General features: G+C 44.3%; 1 protein-coding gene across 1 annotated transcript in view; it reads right to left on the reverse strand.

Annotated features, from left to right (window-relative positions):
• Positions 1-16497, reverse strand: part of COL6A5 (collagen type VI alpha 5 chain) — a 97435-nt gene that overhangs the window by 14439 nt on the left and 66499 nt on the right. Inside the window, exons 26-38 of the mRNA XM_040963046.1 lie at positions 16277-16339; positions 14674-14724; positions 14536-14571; positions 13812-13874; positions 12768-12830; positions 10563-10598; positions 10405-10441; positions 7295-7306; positions 4476-4963; positions 3202-3295; positions 2032-2688; positions 677-767; positions 212-408 (exon numbers count right to left, since the gene is read on the reverse strand). Of these exons, the coding sequence (XP_040818980.1) occupies positions 212-408; positions 677-767; positions 2032-2688; positions 3202-3295; positions 4476-4963; positions 7295-7306; positions 10405-10441; positions 10563-10598; positions 12768-12830; positions 13812-13874; positions 14536-14571; positions 14674-14724; positions 16277-16339 (1888 nt within the window). The remainder of the gene's footprint in view (positions 1-211; positions 409-676; positions 768-2031; positions 2689-3201; positions 3296-4475; positions 4964-7294; positions 7307-10404; positions 10442-10562; positions 10599-12767; positions 12831-13811; positions 13875-14535; positions 14572-14673; positions 14725-16276; positions 16340-16497) is intronic.

Below are 16497 nucleotides of genomic sequence, written 5' to 3' on the forward strand. Positions count from 1 at the left end.
CCTACAAGCAATCTCCTTCATGGTGGCACTCACCGTCTATTTTAATTCAGTTCCACCAGAGGCAGAAATTGTAGCTACCAGCTTGTACTGCCCCCACCACCCAAACAAAAGTGCTTTGCATGTTACCCTTAGCTTGTGCAGTTCTCTACCACTGTTATGGTGTGAGGACCCAGGCTACGTAAAATTTCTGTCATGACTTCGATTTCCTTACCAGCATTGGCTGTAGGTCCTTGATCGCTGTCATAGTTATTCGCTAATATCTTTGGTTCTACCATTTGGCTTGGAATGTAAACCAAATGGCCGTGTCCATTGTCTTCCAAGAGAAAGGAGGAGTCTTTTCCAGCAATTAATTCCTGGCTGAAGAAGCTGTTCTCATCTGAAGAAATCTCAAGGAGCTCATTAATAAATCTAGAAAAATAAAGGGAAATTTCAGATGAACCTAGATGACTTCAGATCATGCTAAGTGCAAACCAAGTAGCTATTTAACCTTTCTTAAAAGAAAAAAAAAGATTTTATTTTTTAAAAATCATCAAATCAGAGTGCCTGCTTGACAGAGGATAGAATACACAAAAGGCCACTAGGAACCCTCATTAGCATCTCAGCCTAGGACACTGGACAGGTTAGGGTACCCATCATTCAATGAAGTCACTTGTAACAGACACAGCTTCCTACTTACTGGACATCACGGTTTGGACCATCTTCTTTTTCTGAATTAATGAGTCTGCAGGCATCCTCAAGCACCGGGGGTGGGTACGAGTTGAACCCTCCTGTTGACAGTACAAAGTTACAGTCAGACCTTAACACTAGAAATGGGATTTGCTGAGCAAAGAGCAAGCCACTCTTGGAACAATCGATGACATTACATCTCAGCAGTATTTGGCTGGTGGAAACCAGTAACTAGAAACACTGTTCAAAACTTGATTTCCAGGAGCTTTAACAGCCCAAGAATTACCAAGGTCATGGAAACAGCCCTTCTCAACTGTTCCTCCAGGCCAATTGTGATGTAGGGACATGGGATTTCCGGGTACTCAGGCTAAAACAATCTAAGAGATAGTCTATTCTGACTCACTGAAGATTTTCACTGAGATTTAGGCTACTGGACAACAGAAAAGATAATATTTTGTTACATGTTTTACTTTCTATGCGTCTGCATAAATCCACACTGGTTTCATACAAAAAAGCATCACAGAAAATATTTTGGTTTACTGGTCGAAATTAATTTCTTTCCGGTGCTGGTATATAAACCTTTGAAATACTGAGAGGTATATCATTCTTTCCTTCATTTAGGAAAGTAATCTTATGATAAAGGGGGCCTTTGGCCATGAACAAATCTCAGAGGACATCTGAGGTTTTGTTATAACCACAGTTCATTCTGCCCCACTTTCTGTTTCTCTAAAACAAAAGCGCAGTCTTCTGAGCGATCAGCCCCAAGACCCACCCTCGGCCGAGCAGAACTTTCCCTGCAGTTGTCACTGCTGGTGTGCATGGAGCAGTGAGAGTACAAGCACCAAAACTTACAAAATCGGAGGCAGCAGCTTGCGACAAAGTCTGAGAAGCAGTCTTTCAGCTCCTGCCAGTGAAGTGGTTACAGAAAGGCAGTGGAATGTGTCCGACAACAGTGCAAAGGAAGCTTCCTCTACACAACTGTAGTCCCCCAAGAGCCCAACATGACCAGCTTGGAGTAATCCTACGGACTTTTTACAATGTTGCATTATCAATCAATCAATTAATCAAATGTTGCATGATCATCAGTCTAGTTGCATAGAACAGATGGATACCAACACTCGGAATCAAGAAGCAGCTTGTGAATGCTGAATTCTGCATGAGAAGAAGTTTTAGGAGTGGTTTCAACTGCCGCCTGTTTCCTAACACCTCCTTTTCATGCAGGCATAGGAGAGATGCGTGGCGCGATACAGATGCATTTTTACTGAAATATCACATTGTACTCAATAAACATGCGTAGGAGATTTGTTTAAGTTACCAAAAATACCAGTTTATATATAAAAAAAATAAAAGCAGCTAACAACTTACGTCGGACTGCATGTACAAACGGCTTTAAGAACTTCACAATATAGTTCAGATCTGGCTTATGGATTCTGCCAAGCTGTATCAGGTGGTGATCTGCTGGGTGGCTGGCTAACTCCTCCAGGTCATATGTGGGTGTGGAGCCCAGAGAAATCACAAATATGACGTAGCCTTGGCACTTGGCCCTCAGTGCCACCTTTCTTACAAACTCCTGTTTCTCATGGTTCTCTCCAGCTGAGACCACAAATATCACCTTGTGCCTTCTTGAATGTGCTTCAGAAAAGAGGTTTTCCATGGTCCACATCAGGGCATGACCAATGGCGGCTTCTCCGTTTAGCTGTTGGAGGGAAGTCTGGATGTAGTCTTTCATTAGTGCTTGGTTGCTGTACATTGTAAAGTCAAACTCTGTTTTCACTGCAGTCTTATTTCTCCTGGACCTGCTCCAAGCGGGATAGCTTAGCAAAGCAACCCGATCACCAGAGTCTGAGACCAAAGGATCGGAAGCAATGTTGAAGTTGTCGATCATGAGGCTCACCATGTCTTTCAAAGCCTTGAACTCATCACTTGCTAGATTCCGAGAATTGTCAATGAGGAAGGCTACATCCATGTATGAATCTTCAGGCAAGAGAATTTCTCTGGCACAGGCATTCGCGAAACATTTATCTAGAAACACAGAGATGCATTATTGCTTCAATGTTGGTACACAACGTGCTCTGGTCTGAGATATACATCAAACGACTCACTGACGAATTACCAAGAATTCACAACCTCATCAGCCCTCCTCAGTCTCCCATCATTAAATGACTGAGGAATTCCCAACGTCCTGATATTGCTGTGGCCCCCAGCAGACAATCCAGGAAGATCTCTGTTGAAAGCAAATGTGGGTGGCATGAACAAGCCATTTTCAAACTCCTCTGGAAAAAAAATATTTTTAATACTTCTCAGGCTTTTGAAACAAGCTACCAAATCGTCCCCATCAGCTGAGATAATTTTCCAAACCAATTTGCACATATTATGGAAATTCCAAACACTGTGGGGACAGAAACTGACATATGGTGTTGGATAATTGGACAAACTGAAAATAGAAACTACAATCAAAAACAAAGTTAGGTTCCATAATTCATTCAGAAGACATTTCAGCTTTTCAGCACAGTAAGTTCTTCTTGTTTGTCTTACCATAGCAAAGCGTGCAGCGCTGAAGTCTTTCCAATGGTTCATATTCACCATTTGGAGGAACTGGAATCACCTGGAATGTTCCAGTGTCATCAAACTGCAACAAAAAAGAAGTGAGGGCTTGTTTGCTCACTTCCTTCAGCTATAAAGAAGCCATCACAACACACTTTTAAGGATTAATCTGGAAAACACTCATCTTTTAGTGGGTCTACACGTACATACACCATCCCCTTATCCTAGACACAGCCCAGGGCGGGTACTGCGGCAGAACTGTGAAGCTGCCACTTGTGAGATCAGTATTCCATTTCAGTCTCTGTTCAGGCCCCAACTATTCCGTTTCTGATCCAGCTTCTTGCTACTGTGCCTGGGAGGCAGCAAAAGATGGTCTAGGTACTTGAACTACTGCCACCCACGGGGAAGACCCACACGGAGTTCCAGCCCCCTGTCTTCTGCTTTGCCCAGCTTCGGCTAGTGCACACTGGGCATGAGGCAGCAGACAGAAGCTCTATCCTTTTCTCCCTGTCTCATGCTCCAGCTGCCATTGTAACTTTAAAATAAATTTTTAACTTAACATAAATTTAAAATACATTATTTTGAAAACTAAAGCAGACATAGAAAGGGAGAAGGGAGGTGGAGAGAGGGAGAGGACAAGAGGGAGGGAGACAGGAAGGGGGAGGAAGGAACTTCTCTACAGTTTTACAATTGTATTTTACAGATCACATGGCCTGTTAAAGACTACTTAAAATGTAAACAAAAAATTCCCCGGGGGAGGAGAGAACATCAACCCGTGGAAGCTGTAGACAGAAAGGGGCAGAACCTCTTTTGAGAAAAAACAGTCACAGGCATTGATTGCTTCACAACTTCAGCCGTTAAGGACTCTCCAACTTCATCTGCCACATCATCAATGAGCGATGGCAAGCAAGGGGCTGCCCTTTATGCTAGGCAAACCTGAGTTCCAAAGTCTGTCCAGCCACTGAGAAGCTGCACAAATTGGTTAAGTCACAGAAGCCTCTGGGCCTCCGTTCATCCAGTTTAACACAGAAACAACAAGTTTACTTCCATCCCAGGGCTGTGAAGATGAGGATTAGAGAAACTTCCTGGGCCCAGCCGTGCACACAGCACCTGCTGAGTCATCATCATGACTGTTGCTACAGTCAGGGATGGGTCACATGGGACTCCGAGAGAAAACAGCTGTGAAAAAGAGGCCACCTGCCTCCCAGATGACCACCTCCACCTCAACACCACCATCTGAAGAAGTCGCCCGTAGAAAGTCTTACCCTGAAGGCTTCATCAAGAAAACCTCTTTCATTGAAGGCAAAGACGGCAGGGCTAATGTCCAGGGCATTGAACTCCATGGTGGCTGTGATGATGGACGACCTACTGGTTGCGGCACCATTGCTGAAAAACACGGCCACTCTCCTCACGTTGGCTCCCGCTCTTGTTCTCTTGAAGACATGGCGGGCCACGTACCTCATGGCATGACCAATGTCACGGGCTTCTGTGGGGGCCTGGTATCTTATCTGGGAAAGAAACTGGAGAAGCTGCCGCTTGCTGTGGTAGTCAGACCCGCGGATGAGGTAGCTGACGTTGGAGTCATAGGACAACACGGTGACTTTGGCCCCTACTGGACAGTTACTTTCCCTAATGTTTAGGTCACTGATAATGGAAGCAATCATGTCCCTTGTCTCATTAAATCTCTGTTCTGTGATCCCAGAGGATTGGTCCAGGGCAAACACCAGTTCTGTTGGATATACTGGACACTTTCCTACAGAACAAAAATGTAGAAAGAGTGAAGTTATTACGTTTTCTGGGTCAAAACCTTCCCCAAACCCTTACCTTTGCCCCAGTGCAGCTAGTTCCTATGGAAGTGAAGCAAGCACATCCTGTAGAGCTACAACAGGGATGCTCCCCCGTAGAGAGTCGGGGGAACCTTTGATGGAAACTGGCAGGTGCTATGCAAGAGTACAGCATTACTTGAACACTGTCTTCACAGCCCTTAAGGAGTCTGCCATTCCAATGGAAACTGGTGGCCACTGAACATGAATTTTTTTTTATTGGTTGTACATTTTAAAAATGAATAAAAGAGAATAATAATGTATTGAATATTTCTGAAATAGGTTCTCCTCAGAAACCTTTGAAATGACATATTAATGGTAAAGTTGGAAGATTTCCATCCACTCATGCAAGATACTTACTGAGTACTCACCATGTTGAATGCAGTAATATACCTACATAGATATCCAGTGGAGGGCTGCCTGCAAAGGCATTGTATTGGGAAGGACCATTCCACTATGAGATATAATTATCCTTTTTTTGTAATTCTATTTATGTTGAACGAGATACATCAATCTCCCATCTGCTGGTTTACTTCCCAAAAGCCTACCACTTGGGGACTGGGCCAAACTGAACCTGGGGCTGGCAACTTACTCCAGGTTTCCCATAGGGATGGCAGCGTTCCCCCAACCTACATGTTAGCAGGAAGCTGGAGCACAGCCAGGACTCCAACCCAGGCATTCGAATATGGGATACAGGTGTTTCAAGCAGTGCCTTAACTGTTGCCTCAAATGCTAACTATTATTTTTGCTTAGATTTTGGGACAATGAGCCTGTTTTCAGAAAGGGAACTATCTTAGGGATTTCATGAGAGCTGAATTATAAGTGAAAGCCAAGATGGCAGGAGGCAGGGACAGCAAGGACCAGGGAAAGCATGCAGTAAGCTAACACAGCAATGGAACTGTCTGTAATTTTTATTCAATAGCCTCAGGAGGCCTCAGTTTTCAGTATTTCTTAGCAAATATTTTCTGCGTATCACCTAAGCCATCAATGTCCTTGTTAAAGTCTAACTGCAGGAAAAGAAAGTTATTTTTTAAAAAAATAAATAAATGTGTTATTTTCTTCTTCTTAGGTTGCCCCACTATCTTCCACCTGGCTAACTCTGAAAGCATTTTTAATTCAAAGTAAGCCAATCCCAACTCCCACTGTTAGTACGAGGCATAGGAACGTGTTAGAGATGTGCTCTAACTAAACAGATTTGAATGAGAAGAATCTTTCAAATAGAAAAGTTGGTAGTCAGCAAGAGAATGAGAAGCAGGAAGTTATTCCTCACTTTTTAGGGGTGTACTTAGATGGCAAGGAGGATGAGATGCACCTTCCAGACTGACCTGGTGCCACAATTCTTCTGGAAGGTAGAATATATTTCCATTTAATTCTTCTCCCCCAGGACCCAGCAGGGCATCTAATACATTTAGATGTAACCTAAAGCCATGAAGGCTTACTGAGTACTAGCCGTGTGCAAAGTGTTTTTGCAGAATTAAAGTAAAGGACTCCAAACTTAAGGACCAGCTTCAAGATCTTGAAGTTTGCTTGAGCTCCCAAGTTGAGGTTGACCCAACTGACATCACCACCCACATCCTCCAAAGGATCTGAGGATCCAGACAACACTGATAGCAGCCAGGCCATGGTGAGGCTCCCAGCAGGGCAAGGCTGGCAAGCAGGTGTCTGCTGGGGAGAAGGCCTCATTTCACATCTAGGAGGCCAGAGCCAATGGGGTCAGGCACAGACTGAGCAGTAGAGACCCCTAATCCCTGAACTCCTTGGCAACCCAAGGCCTGCTCTGTGGAGAAACTGCATTGTAAACTGGGACAGGGTCCAGAAAGACCGGTAAGTGTGAAGGGTGGGGTCACCCTTTCTGAGACTAACTCAAAAGAATCAAATGGATAGCCATTTTTGACTCCTGTACCATTAATGATCTGGTGACGATTTTAAAATTTATTTTCCATGAATGACATTGAACAGCTTTTCCTCTTTTGATTCTAGCCTGGCCTGTGTTCCTGTTGGACTACAGCCTTTTGCTTTTGATTTGTTGAACTATTTAATGAGGCTGTTAAGCCTTTGGCTATAACGTTAGCTTAAAACATCTAAAAAAACAGTCAAGACATTAAGTTAATCACGTTAGCAGTTACAGTCATAATGGAAAAACTGAAGTAGCTATAGAAAAGACAGTCCTATTTGCTTCAGGAGCGAGGGCTTCTTTCAAAATGTTCTTGTTGGAATACAGTAGTTATACAGGCAAGAAACACTGCAGCAGGAACACTCACCTTCCCAGCAAGCTATGAAAAGGGGGAGAGAGAGAGTTTGTTACTTTTTTGGGTGGATAGGGGAAACACAGGAAAAACAAAACTCAAACAAAGCCTAAGAACTCATTGACTAGTTTCCCATGAGGCTGACTCCTAAGGGACAGCAAGCCAAAGTTGAAGCGTTGAGACTCATGTCCACAGAACCTTCCTAACTTGCCGAGTAGTCTGATTTTCCCCTTGGGAGCTCCGGGCAGCCTGGGATATGAGCTGAATTTGGGCTGCATCCGAGACCTTGATCCCTTTTCTCAGAACAAACAAGGCTTTGGTGGAAGAGCAAGACAGCTGGAATAGAGGTTGGTCTGTCCCTGGGTAGCCTGCTCGAGGTCACCAGGCAAGCAAAGCTGCAATCAGAGCTCTTCCTTTCTTCCCTGACAAACAGCTGGGCAGCCTTGACTTTTCTGCAAAACCATGGCGGTGGGTGCGGGGGTTTCCAAACGAACTATGTGTGAAGACTACATACAGCTCCTCCATCTGAGCCATCGCCAGATTTGGAAAGACACAGCAGAGCTCCCCCCGGGGTAGGGGTGTCTGTTGGAACAAACAGCACCTACCTGCTTTCTACGCCTGATGTGCTCTCTAACCCCAAAGCCCACCAGGGTCCAGTGTGGACAAATCTTTAGGAACCCATGCGCCTGGCGTTTCCCATGTTTGGTTTCCTCGATTGCTTGGAAGCCAATGAGTCACCAGGAAGCAGAACGATTTTATGGGCACGGCCACACCGCTGCCCTCCCATCAGGCTTCCCGCCGGCACACACCACATGACCTGCTGGGAACTTTCGTCATTCTCAGTCTCACGGCCAGGGATGGGGCCCATCGCCCTCCCACGGCCCCACCCTCGGCTTCAAGCAGATCTCCATCCTGACCCAGGATTTGCACCTGCTGACCTCAAACCCCGCTGGGAGGCGGCGAGCACAGGCTCTGAAATCATGTCTGCTGGTGTGAGTCTGGGAGACTTTGGGGGAAATCATTTGACCTCTTGTGAGTTGTTCCTGCATCATCAGCACCATCATTATTAAACGTTCTTAAAAATCCTCTGGTGTCTCTAGAACACGAGGCATTTGGGCTCTCCTGTTTTACTCACAAGCCTCGCTGTCTTCCCTCCTCCACCTCCTAGATCTATTTTATTTTCAGGCGTGCAGTGGGGGAGGATCTGCTTGTTGCTATGCGGCAGAGCTGGTCAAGGATGGACGAGTGATCCGTGTCGGACCAGGGGTCCACCCTGCAGGAACCTGCTCATGGCATCCATGACACCAGGCTGTTGGAACTGGCTCTCAAGTCCTGCTGCTCAGCGACACGTCTATCCTTTAATTTCTAGAGTTCATTGCTGGCCATTCGGGACCCGTTCTGGTTACAGATCCTGCCTCCTGTCTCCCCAGATCCCCTAACAACCTGGTTAACTCCCTTCATCCAAGGTTGGAAGCCTCCCTTTACACCTCAAACCCTGCCAGGCTTCTCTTGCTCACTTCCCAGGTCCCTAACACCTGCCCCAGTCTTCCTTGTTGAAGAGACCCTGAGCGAGTTGGACCATGACTCTGTCTTGACCCCAATGGCTCTGACCTTCTGAGCCCAGATCCCTGTCCCAGCGCCTCACCCCTCCCTCTACGCTGGAGAACTTTACCACCCCTTAAGCACTGTCTTTCACAAAATCCCTCCCCAGAGGCTCCTCTCCATCAGACTCCCTCCTCTGGCCTTCTTCCAAGGCTCCTGCACCTGGTGGGCTTTCCCCGCCCCTGGACTGCCTGCTCTCCATGCTTTGGGCTTCTGCATCTGACTCCAGTGTCCCAAGATCAGAGGCTTCCTCTGACCCAATGGTTTGGAGGCTCTTCCTCACTGGTGTGTTCTGACATCAATATTTCAGAACACTCTCTGTCCCCTCTCATCACTGGTTACCTTCTGTTCAAGTCACTTAGAATCTACACAAAAGCACTCTACCCCGAAAATGTTATAATTCGGTTTCTTTTCCAATGAACTGATTTATTTTCAGTTTGTTGCTCTGCCTCCTTAGCCAGGTTGCTAGCTCTCCCCACGTCTGGGCTATTCACCCACGTCCTGTGTTCTTTTCTTGAAGTCCCTGTTTTAACCCTTCCCCTCAGGATAGCCTCTCTGATTCTCCCCTTTTACAATCTTCTGATTGTGATGGCCTGAAAATCCACAGTGGAAATCTAGGGGAGACAGATCATCTAAAATTCTACTACTCTAACAAGATATACCGTAACATTTTGCTCTTACATTTGCACTTTTAGGGCAAGAGATCTTCCAAAAGTTCATAGAAAATGTTAGGAAAAACTGCATGGATTTCAAGTTTTTCACTCCAATTAAGCTTATCTTGAAATTGCTTTCCCAAGAATTTTTAAAAATACTCCAGTGCTTGTTACACACATCTAAAAATAATGAACATTTCATTTCGTCTTTTGCTTCCATTTCCAATTTTTAAAAAATACTCTTGGTGACTCTTAATAAAACCTGTATCTGCTTGATATTTTATCAAAAGCTTATTCTATAAGTGCAAACAGTCCAAATGCATGTGCTTTTGCTCTAATGAGCAATATTTCAGCAATAATATTCACTGGCATAGTTTCCCACTATTGCTTCATTTCTTTAGGACAAAGTTGTCCGAAATGAACTCGCCATGCTTCTTGTCTTCATTCCTCCTTTCTTTCTAACCAAAGACATCATTAGTTTGGCTTTTCATGCCACTCTCCAGTATTTCCCCATAACCAGATTCACCTGCTTTCACCCAAGCAGCCTTCATTAACTACCAAGTTAACCAACTACCCCTACCCATTGCACATCAGGCCTTCCCAGTCTTTCTGCATGCAATAGTTGTACTAACAGAGGCTCACTGATGCACCTTTTGAGTTGGTCTTTGTTTCTCCCATGTGCGACTTCTCTCCCAGGATCCCTCACATCCAAAGCCAAAGCACTTGCTGCCCATGTCCTTTTTCTTTCATCTTTGATCTGAAACGTCCCTAACCAGGCATTCCAGGATTCCCCACCAGCCTACTGACCCCAGACTCCCAGCCTATCCTAGTCCTTTTGCCACCCACCAACACTCCTGCTTGGATACTCACCACTGTGGTCCCGCACAAACTGAATCAAGTCACACTGCTACAGGTGTTTAAGAGAGACAGAGAGAGAGAAAAGACACATGAGCACAGTGAGTTTCCAGAAACTACTTCCATCCTCACAGGCTGGTGAGGGCTTCTTTCAGGAGTGCAGAGATACGTACAGAATACACTGGCAGTCCCGCCATGCCTTTTGGACCCTAGGAAAACAAAAATAAAGCAGTTATTGGTATGTGACCTAGAATATCAGGCAACAAAACAAGAGAAAACAAAACAAAAAATGTTAAAATCAAAGCTGACTGAGTATTCTTGAACCTTGTGAACTGATTACAATGTACTGTAGTCTTACACAACCAGGAAGAAAACTTCTGGCTTCCATAATAGATCAAGTAAGCTAATGTATATTCAAAGTAAATTGAATTCTTAAAGAGTGGTGTAAAGTAAAGAAGTAGAAGTATTTCTTAAAGATAAGTGTATCAAAGATACAATGCTTAGAAAAGGGTATTACTTGTAGGGGTGCTTAAAATTACAGATGTCCTAAAAGGCAGTACTAAGGAGAAGAGGTGATTATTGAGAATTCAGAGGTAGAGTTAAATGACAAATCAAGGAGTTTAAATGTAGGAGGTAAGATATAACTGCTATCTATGCCAAAGAATCAAAGACAATTACATAGCACAGTGGGCATTTTCAAGGGAAAAGCATATACACTAAGCTCATAAAATTTGAGAGCTGTTAGAGGCAAGGAATGAAAATAATTGGTCTAGGTATGTCAGGGAAGACTTCCTGGAACAGTCAGCCCTACTGTCCCAGCAGTGTGGTATCGTTCTTTCCATCTTCTTACTCCATTTCATCAGAACCAGGTTTTTTCGCGGCAGTGGGTCTTAATGTGTTGGTATTCACAGGTCTCTTTGGGCAACTATAAAATGTTAGTATGCTCTCATCAAAAAAAATATGCTATCACCTGCCCACACTTGCACATTTTATTAATCTTCCAGAAGTTCAAACAAGGATGTCAGAACTGCTCTTCTAACTGACAAGGACATCAACTGTCCATCTGTTTGTCCATCCACCCACCCATCCATCCAGTAAGCAACCAACTGCAGACTGAATGCTGACGTGTCCTCTTGTGTCCTGCTGTGTTGACCAAGGGGTCAACATTCTACCCATTGAAGCATATTCTCTTTCTGGTCCCAAGCAGGAAACTGTATACCTCACTCAAAGATGCAGTCTTAGTCTTTCTTTATCACGACAGCAAAGAGAAACAAATGCATGCTACCTAGATAGAAAGGGCCAGTTTCTGTTCTTGAATTAAACAGGCCACTCCTATTTTTACTGAGGTTCAGACCCCAGGGGAGAACGTCCTGAAGAGGAAAGCTTAAGAGTTAACTTTGGGCAAGTTGTTAAGTGGAGGGAGAGAACCAAAAGTCTGGGGCAGGATAGTCCAATGCAGGCCAACAGGGTCACATACAAGACCAGAAAGATGGGACAATCTAAAACACAGTGCTAGAACCTGGAGAGAGGAAAGGAGTCTCGAGCAGACCACACTGACCTAGAGACTATATGCTCAACTCCATGATGGAACACTCAGGTATTCATGAATGCCAGAGAAAGCAAATATTGCAACTCAGCATCTTTTACAGTTCATTTGTTCTTGCTCTGCTACAGGGTCAGTCACAAACTAAGTCATTTATATTTTTGGTTGTCTTTTACAAAGCCCCAAACCCAAGACCATTTCCAGATGGTGCTGAGGATATACTCAGAATGCACGAGGCTGCCTAGGCCTCTTCCGCAACAAGCAGGTGCTGGACATATTCAGTCCTCTCCTGACCACTTGTTAGGAAAGAAAGTCATGTTAACCAAATGACTGCAAGATGGGAGGCAGTAAAACAGATTAATATTACGTCAGCGGGAGACATGTCTGGCTGTGTCTGTGAATGCTCTGAGGGTGACATTTCTTTGCCATGCAATCATAGTTGTGGTTACATTTCCCCATATCTCCAGAGTCTTAACTTGTGAGGATAGGACAGCAACAGTAGAGGTTTGGGGTTACCTCACTGACCCCTCTTGCATAGGGTGGCTCTGTGGTGTTTATGCAATCCTATCCCCAATGTAAAAGCTTCAATCTTAAATCATGGGAGGCGTTAACATGTGCATGGCACACTGCAGCTCACAGGGAATACTCACGTTGGATTAGCTCATCCTCACCACTCCCTTTAAAAACACACTGAGCTCTCGAGTGACTGACTCATGAGCATAGAGCTATTGAGAAGTGGAGTCCGAACCCGAACCCAGTGACTTACTTGTGCCCTTCCCACTGAACATACCAGAAGCCTGCACCTGCAGCAACTGCAGCTTCTGCGTATACTTACTCTCCGACCAGGGGGTCCTGGGGACCCTGGAGATCCTCTTCCGCCTTGCAAACCCACAGTGAGCTAGAGACAGGAACACACGTTAGTTTCAGCATCATCTATCCATGGGAACCATTCCATTTTTAGTGAGACAATGTAGTTTTTTTTTAAAGAGCATTTTTTTTAAAAAGGAGGCAGCTATTAATTCAAACCAGGTAAACTGCTTGCTTGTAACACAATCTGCTTATTCATAACCAATGGCAAAGATACATTTTCCTCCCAACATCTTCTTTTCGTGAACTATTTTGCTATGGCACTAGTTGTACATTTAAATATAAAAGAGTCATACACAGGGCCTGACACTAAAGAAAGAAAGGGGGAAAAAAAAGACCCACACCTACTAGGACACAGAGAGCTAATAAAGAACCCCTCAAATGCAGAAGATCAAACAGGAGGAATGACTCCCCATGTACAACAGGAGGCACAGGGGGCTAAATCATGGCCATGCCTCGGGGTGATGGGAGTGGGCGCTGAGGACACCCACGCAGCCGGACAGAAAGGTCCACACTGACAGCACACCATTCGGCAATGAAAGGGAAAGTGTGCTAGTCTCAGCATTTGGTTCTCAAATGAGCATGACATGCTACCCTGCACCTTGCTAATGAGGAGATCTCAATTGCTTTCTTAAGTACCCGGTGTCTCCAGGCCAGGCTCAGCATCCTAAGGGGAACATGTCAGATCTGCCTCTACACTGAGGGTGAATATTTCGGAACTGACTGAGTACGTAGCTCAGGAAATGCTGGGAGGCACCGACGATTCTCGAAACATCCAATCTCCGCATCTTTCAGAGAGTTCAGACTCGGAAAGTGACCTTTGCTGTTACTACATACAGCTGTCTTGTTACAGAATCAGGGGGCCGGAAGAATTGGGTTCAAGGTCACTCATCCTGAAAGTGCCATTTCAGACGCTGTCGGGCTGGGTCGATAATCCGCATTGATTATCACAGTACAAAGGCAGAGCCAGCAATACAAACAGTTATATTTGGGGGGGTTACGGGCCACTTACTGTTAGTCCCCGAAATCCTTTGGGGCCGGGTCCTCCAGGAACACCAGGATCACCAACTTCGCCCTGAAGATTCAGAGAGAAGATTCAAGATGTTAAGATACTTGTAAGAAAGAATAAAAAGAAAAAAAAAACTCTCTCCAAACCAAAATCAAATTATAACAATGACTTATATAGCAGTACAAGCCAATATACTAATTGCTTGTTTCCTATTGTTCGGAACTAGGCCACTGATACAGTTCGATATCTTCCATTTTCATTTTCTAATTAAACATTTATGTATAAATATCAATTTAATGAATACTCAGTTACCAAGAGTATCCAAAGAAAGTGCTTGAAGGCCAGGGAAAACACCCAATGTTTTGATTACCCAGAATACTAAATAATAGCTTACTTTCTCAATTCATGATTTACTTCTGAAAAGGTTTAAGGCAAATTAATCTTGACAGTTATTTATCAGTATGTTTACTCCACATTTATCATCAAATTGAAAAATGCTATTTCACATTTATCACTGAAATTGAAAATTTTATCTGGTAATTAGAAAAATCCATCTTTACAATGAGGACTCTTATTTCCTTTTCTAAGTACAGAAAAAGCCTCTTTTGGTTAGTCATCAATTAAAAACAGCTTTCTTTTAAAGATTTTTCTAAATTTTTAAGACAGCTACAGAGGAAAGGAAAGAGAAACACAAGGTCATTTCCAAAGAGAGTCATGCGCACGGTACCTTCTGCCCCATGTCTCCAGGGGGTCCTCGTGGGCCCTGCAACGTTCAGCAGAGAACAGGATCAACACTCTCCTCGGTATGAACATCTCCTCTATTGCTCAGATAAGGTTGCATTTTTTAAAAAAGTGTCCTATTTACCTTTGCTCCTTTCCGTCCCATGTCACCGTAACCCGGGGTGCCATCATCTCCCTGTAAACATACCAGAGTGTCTCACTTTCTCCAAAGCACAGATGCATTTCAGTCTATGCTGTTAGGAAGGCAACACTAGACGCCTGCACGTGGAGAGATGCTAATGAGGACCCTGCCTGTTACCAGGTTCTCCTCACTTCCTGATACTTCCCAGGGACAATGGGCAGCTTTACTGGGGATGCGTGGCAGGAAGTTGAGAGCTGGCCATTTAGGACAGGCGGAGTCCATGGAAAATTAGGAGCTGATCCAAAGAATATGAGGGAAGAATTCCCACAGAGGATTACATGGCCGTCAGACATAAAGGCGGAAAGTGCCGATTCCCACTAGCAACCAAAGCAATGTGACTTAAAACAGTCATGAGGTACTTCTTCTGTCAATAGTAATGACAGGAAAAAAAGTGACAATGCCCTTAATTGGTGTGGATGCCTGAAAACAAGTACTCTGCTATACCACACAGGGATCTGGATGTTGACAGAATTTTCTGCAGAGTACTTCATAAGAGAGTTCAACGCCTCAACCATGTACATGCTTTTTCAACCTACTACGTGACTTCTAGAAATTGCTATGCAGACATGATGGCTGTAGCTAAGTAGAGGAATGTGTACAGCTGTGCTGTTTATGATGCTGGAAACTGAAAGTAATATCAATAAATCAGTTCTATAATAAATATAATAATAGATAATATAATAAACAAGGGACACAATAGATTATTTCAACTTATTCCCCCACTTTAACTAAAATTTTATATCCTTTACCCAAAGCTTTCCTCATGGCCCAGCCTCAGTCTGTGATAAGTACGCTTCCACTCTGTATTTCTGAGTTTGATTGCTTTATATCACACATGTAAATTAGATCACGTAGTTCAGTATTCGTCACGTTATGCCTTGCTGATGTCACTGCACATAAATTCCCTCCAAGTTCATCCACCTTTTCGCAAATGACAGGACCTCCTTCTTTTCAAAGACCGTAAAGCACCGCATTGAGAACACAGACCACATTTTCTGCATTCATTTATCTGAGGAAGGACATAGGTTGGTGCCGTATCTTGGTCATCATGAAAATGTCTAGTAAATTTTCCATAGTATTTGTACATTGGAGTTGTAATAAACATAGTATCTTATAAAGGAATACAGTAAGTGTCCCTGTGTTGACTGTTCCATAAGCTGAGATCTCGGCACAGTCAGAGAGAGTGTAGACAGAAGAAGGAATATACCGTTTCTTGGTCCTACCCTCATCTCCTATTGTCAACCTAGAGTTTTGTGAGGAGGGAGAGAAATGAGCAATGTTGTTTTTTAATGACACGTGTCTATATGGCCCTACAGGTTCTGAAAACCATGAGACATTCTATTATCTCGTGCCTCCTCAGCTGCCCCGGTTGTTCTGCTTCACTTCATTGGGCAGGACAACTAGAGGGTGGGAACGGTGGGACTAACAGAAAAGTCCCCACATCTTCCTGGGAGCTGAACTCCTTCCACACCCAGATGCTGAGGCCCCTTATCCTGCCGGAACCAGTGCTCAGGTCAGGGCAGGGGGAGGGTTGCAAGCCACCTACCTGTCTTCCTCGCTGTCCAGTTGGGCCCACTGGTCCTTGGACTCCAGGAACTCCAGGCTCTCCCTAGTAGATGGAACAAGTAGAATTTGAGATCTGTAAAATCAAACTCAATTCTCGAGATAGGAAGTTCTGTCCACAGGATGGGGAGATGGGGGGCTTTAAGAGGGTGTCAGTGCTTAGCAAGAGGATAGGTGGCGGGCACAATAAAAAGTTTCCCAAGG

This window comes from Ochotona curzoniae, unplaced genomic scaffold, assembly GCF_017591425.1.
Source record: "Ochotona curzoniae isolate NIBS_2020 unplaced genomic scaffold, NIBS_Ocur_1.0 contig_1302, whole genome shotgun sequence".
Classification (NCBI taxonomy): domain Eukaryota; kingdom Metazoa; phylum Chordata; class Mammalia; order Lagomorpha; family Ochotonidae; genus Ochotona; species Ochotona curzoniae.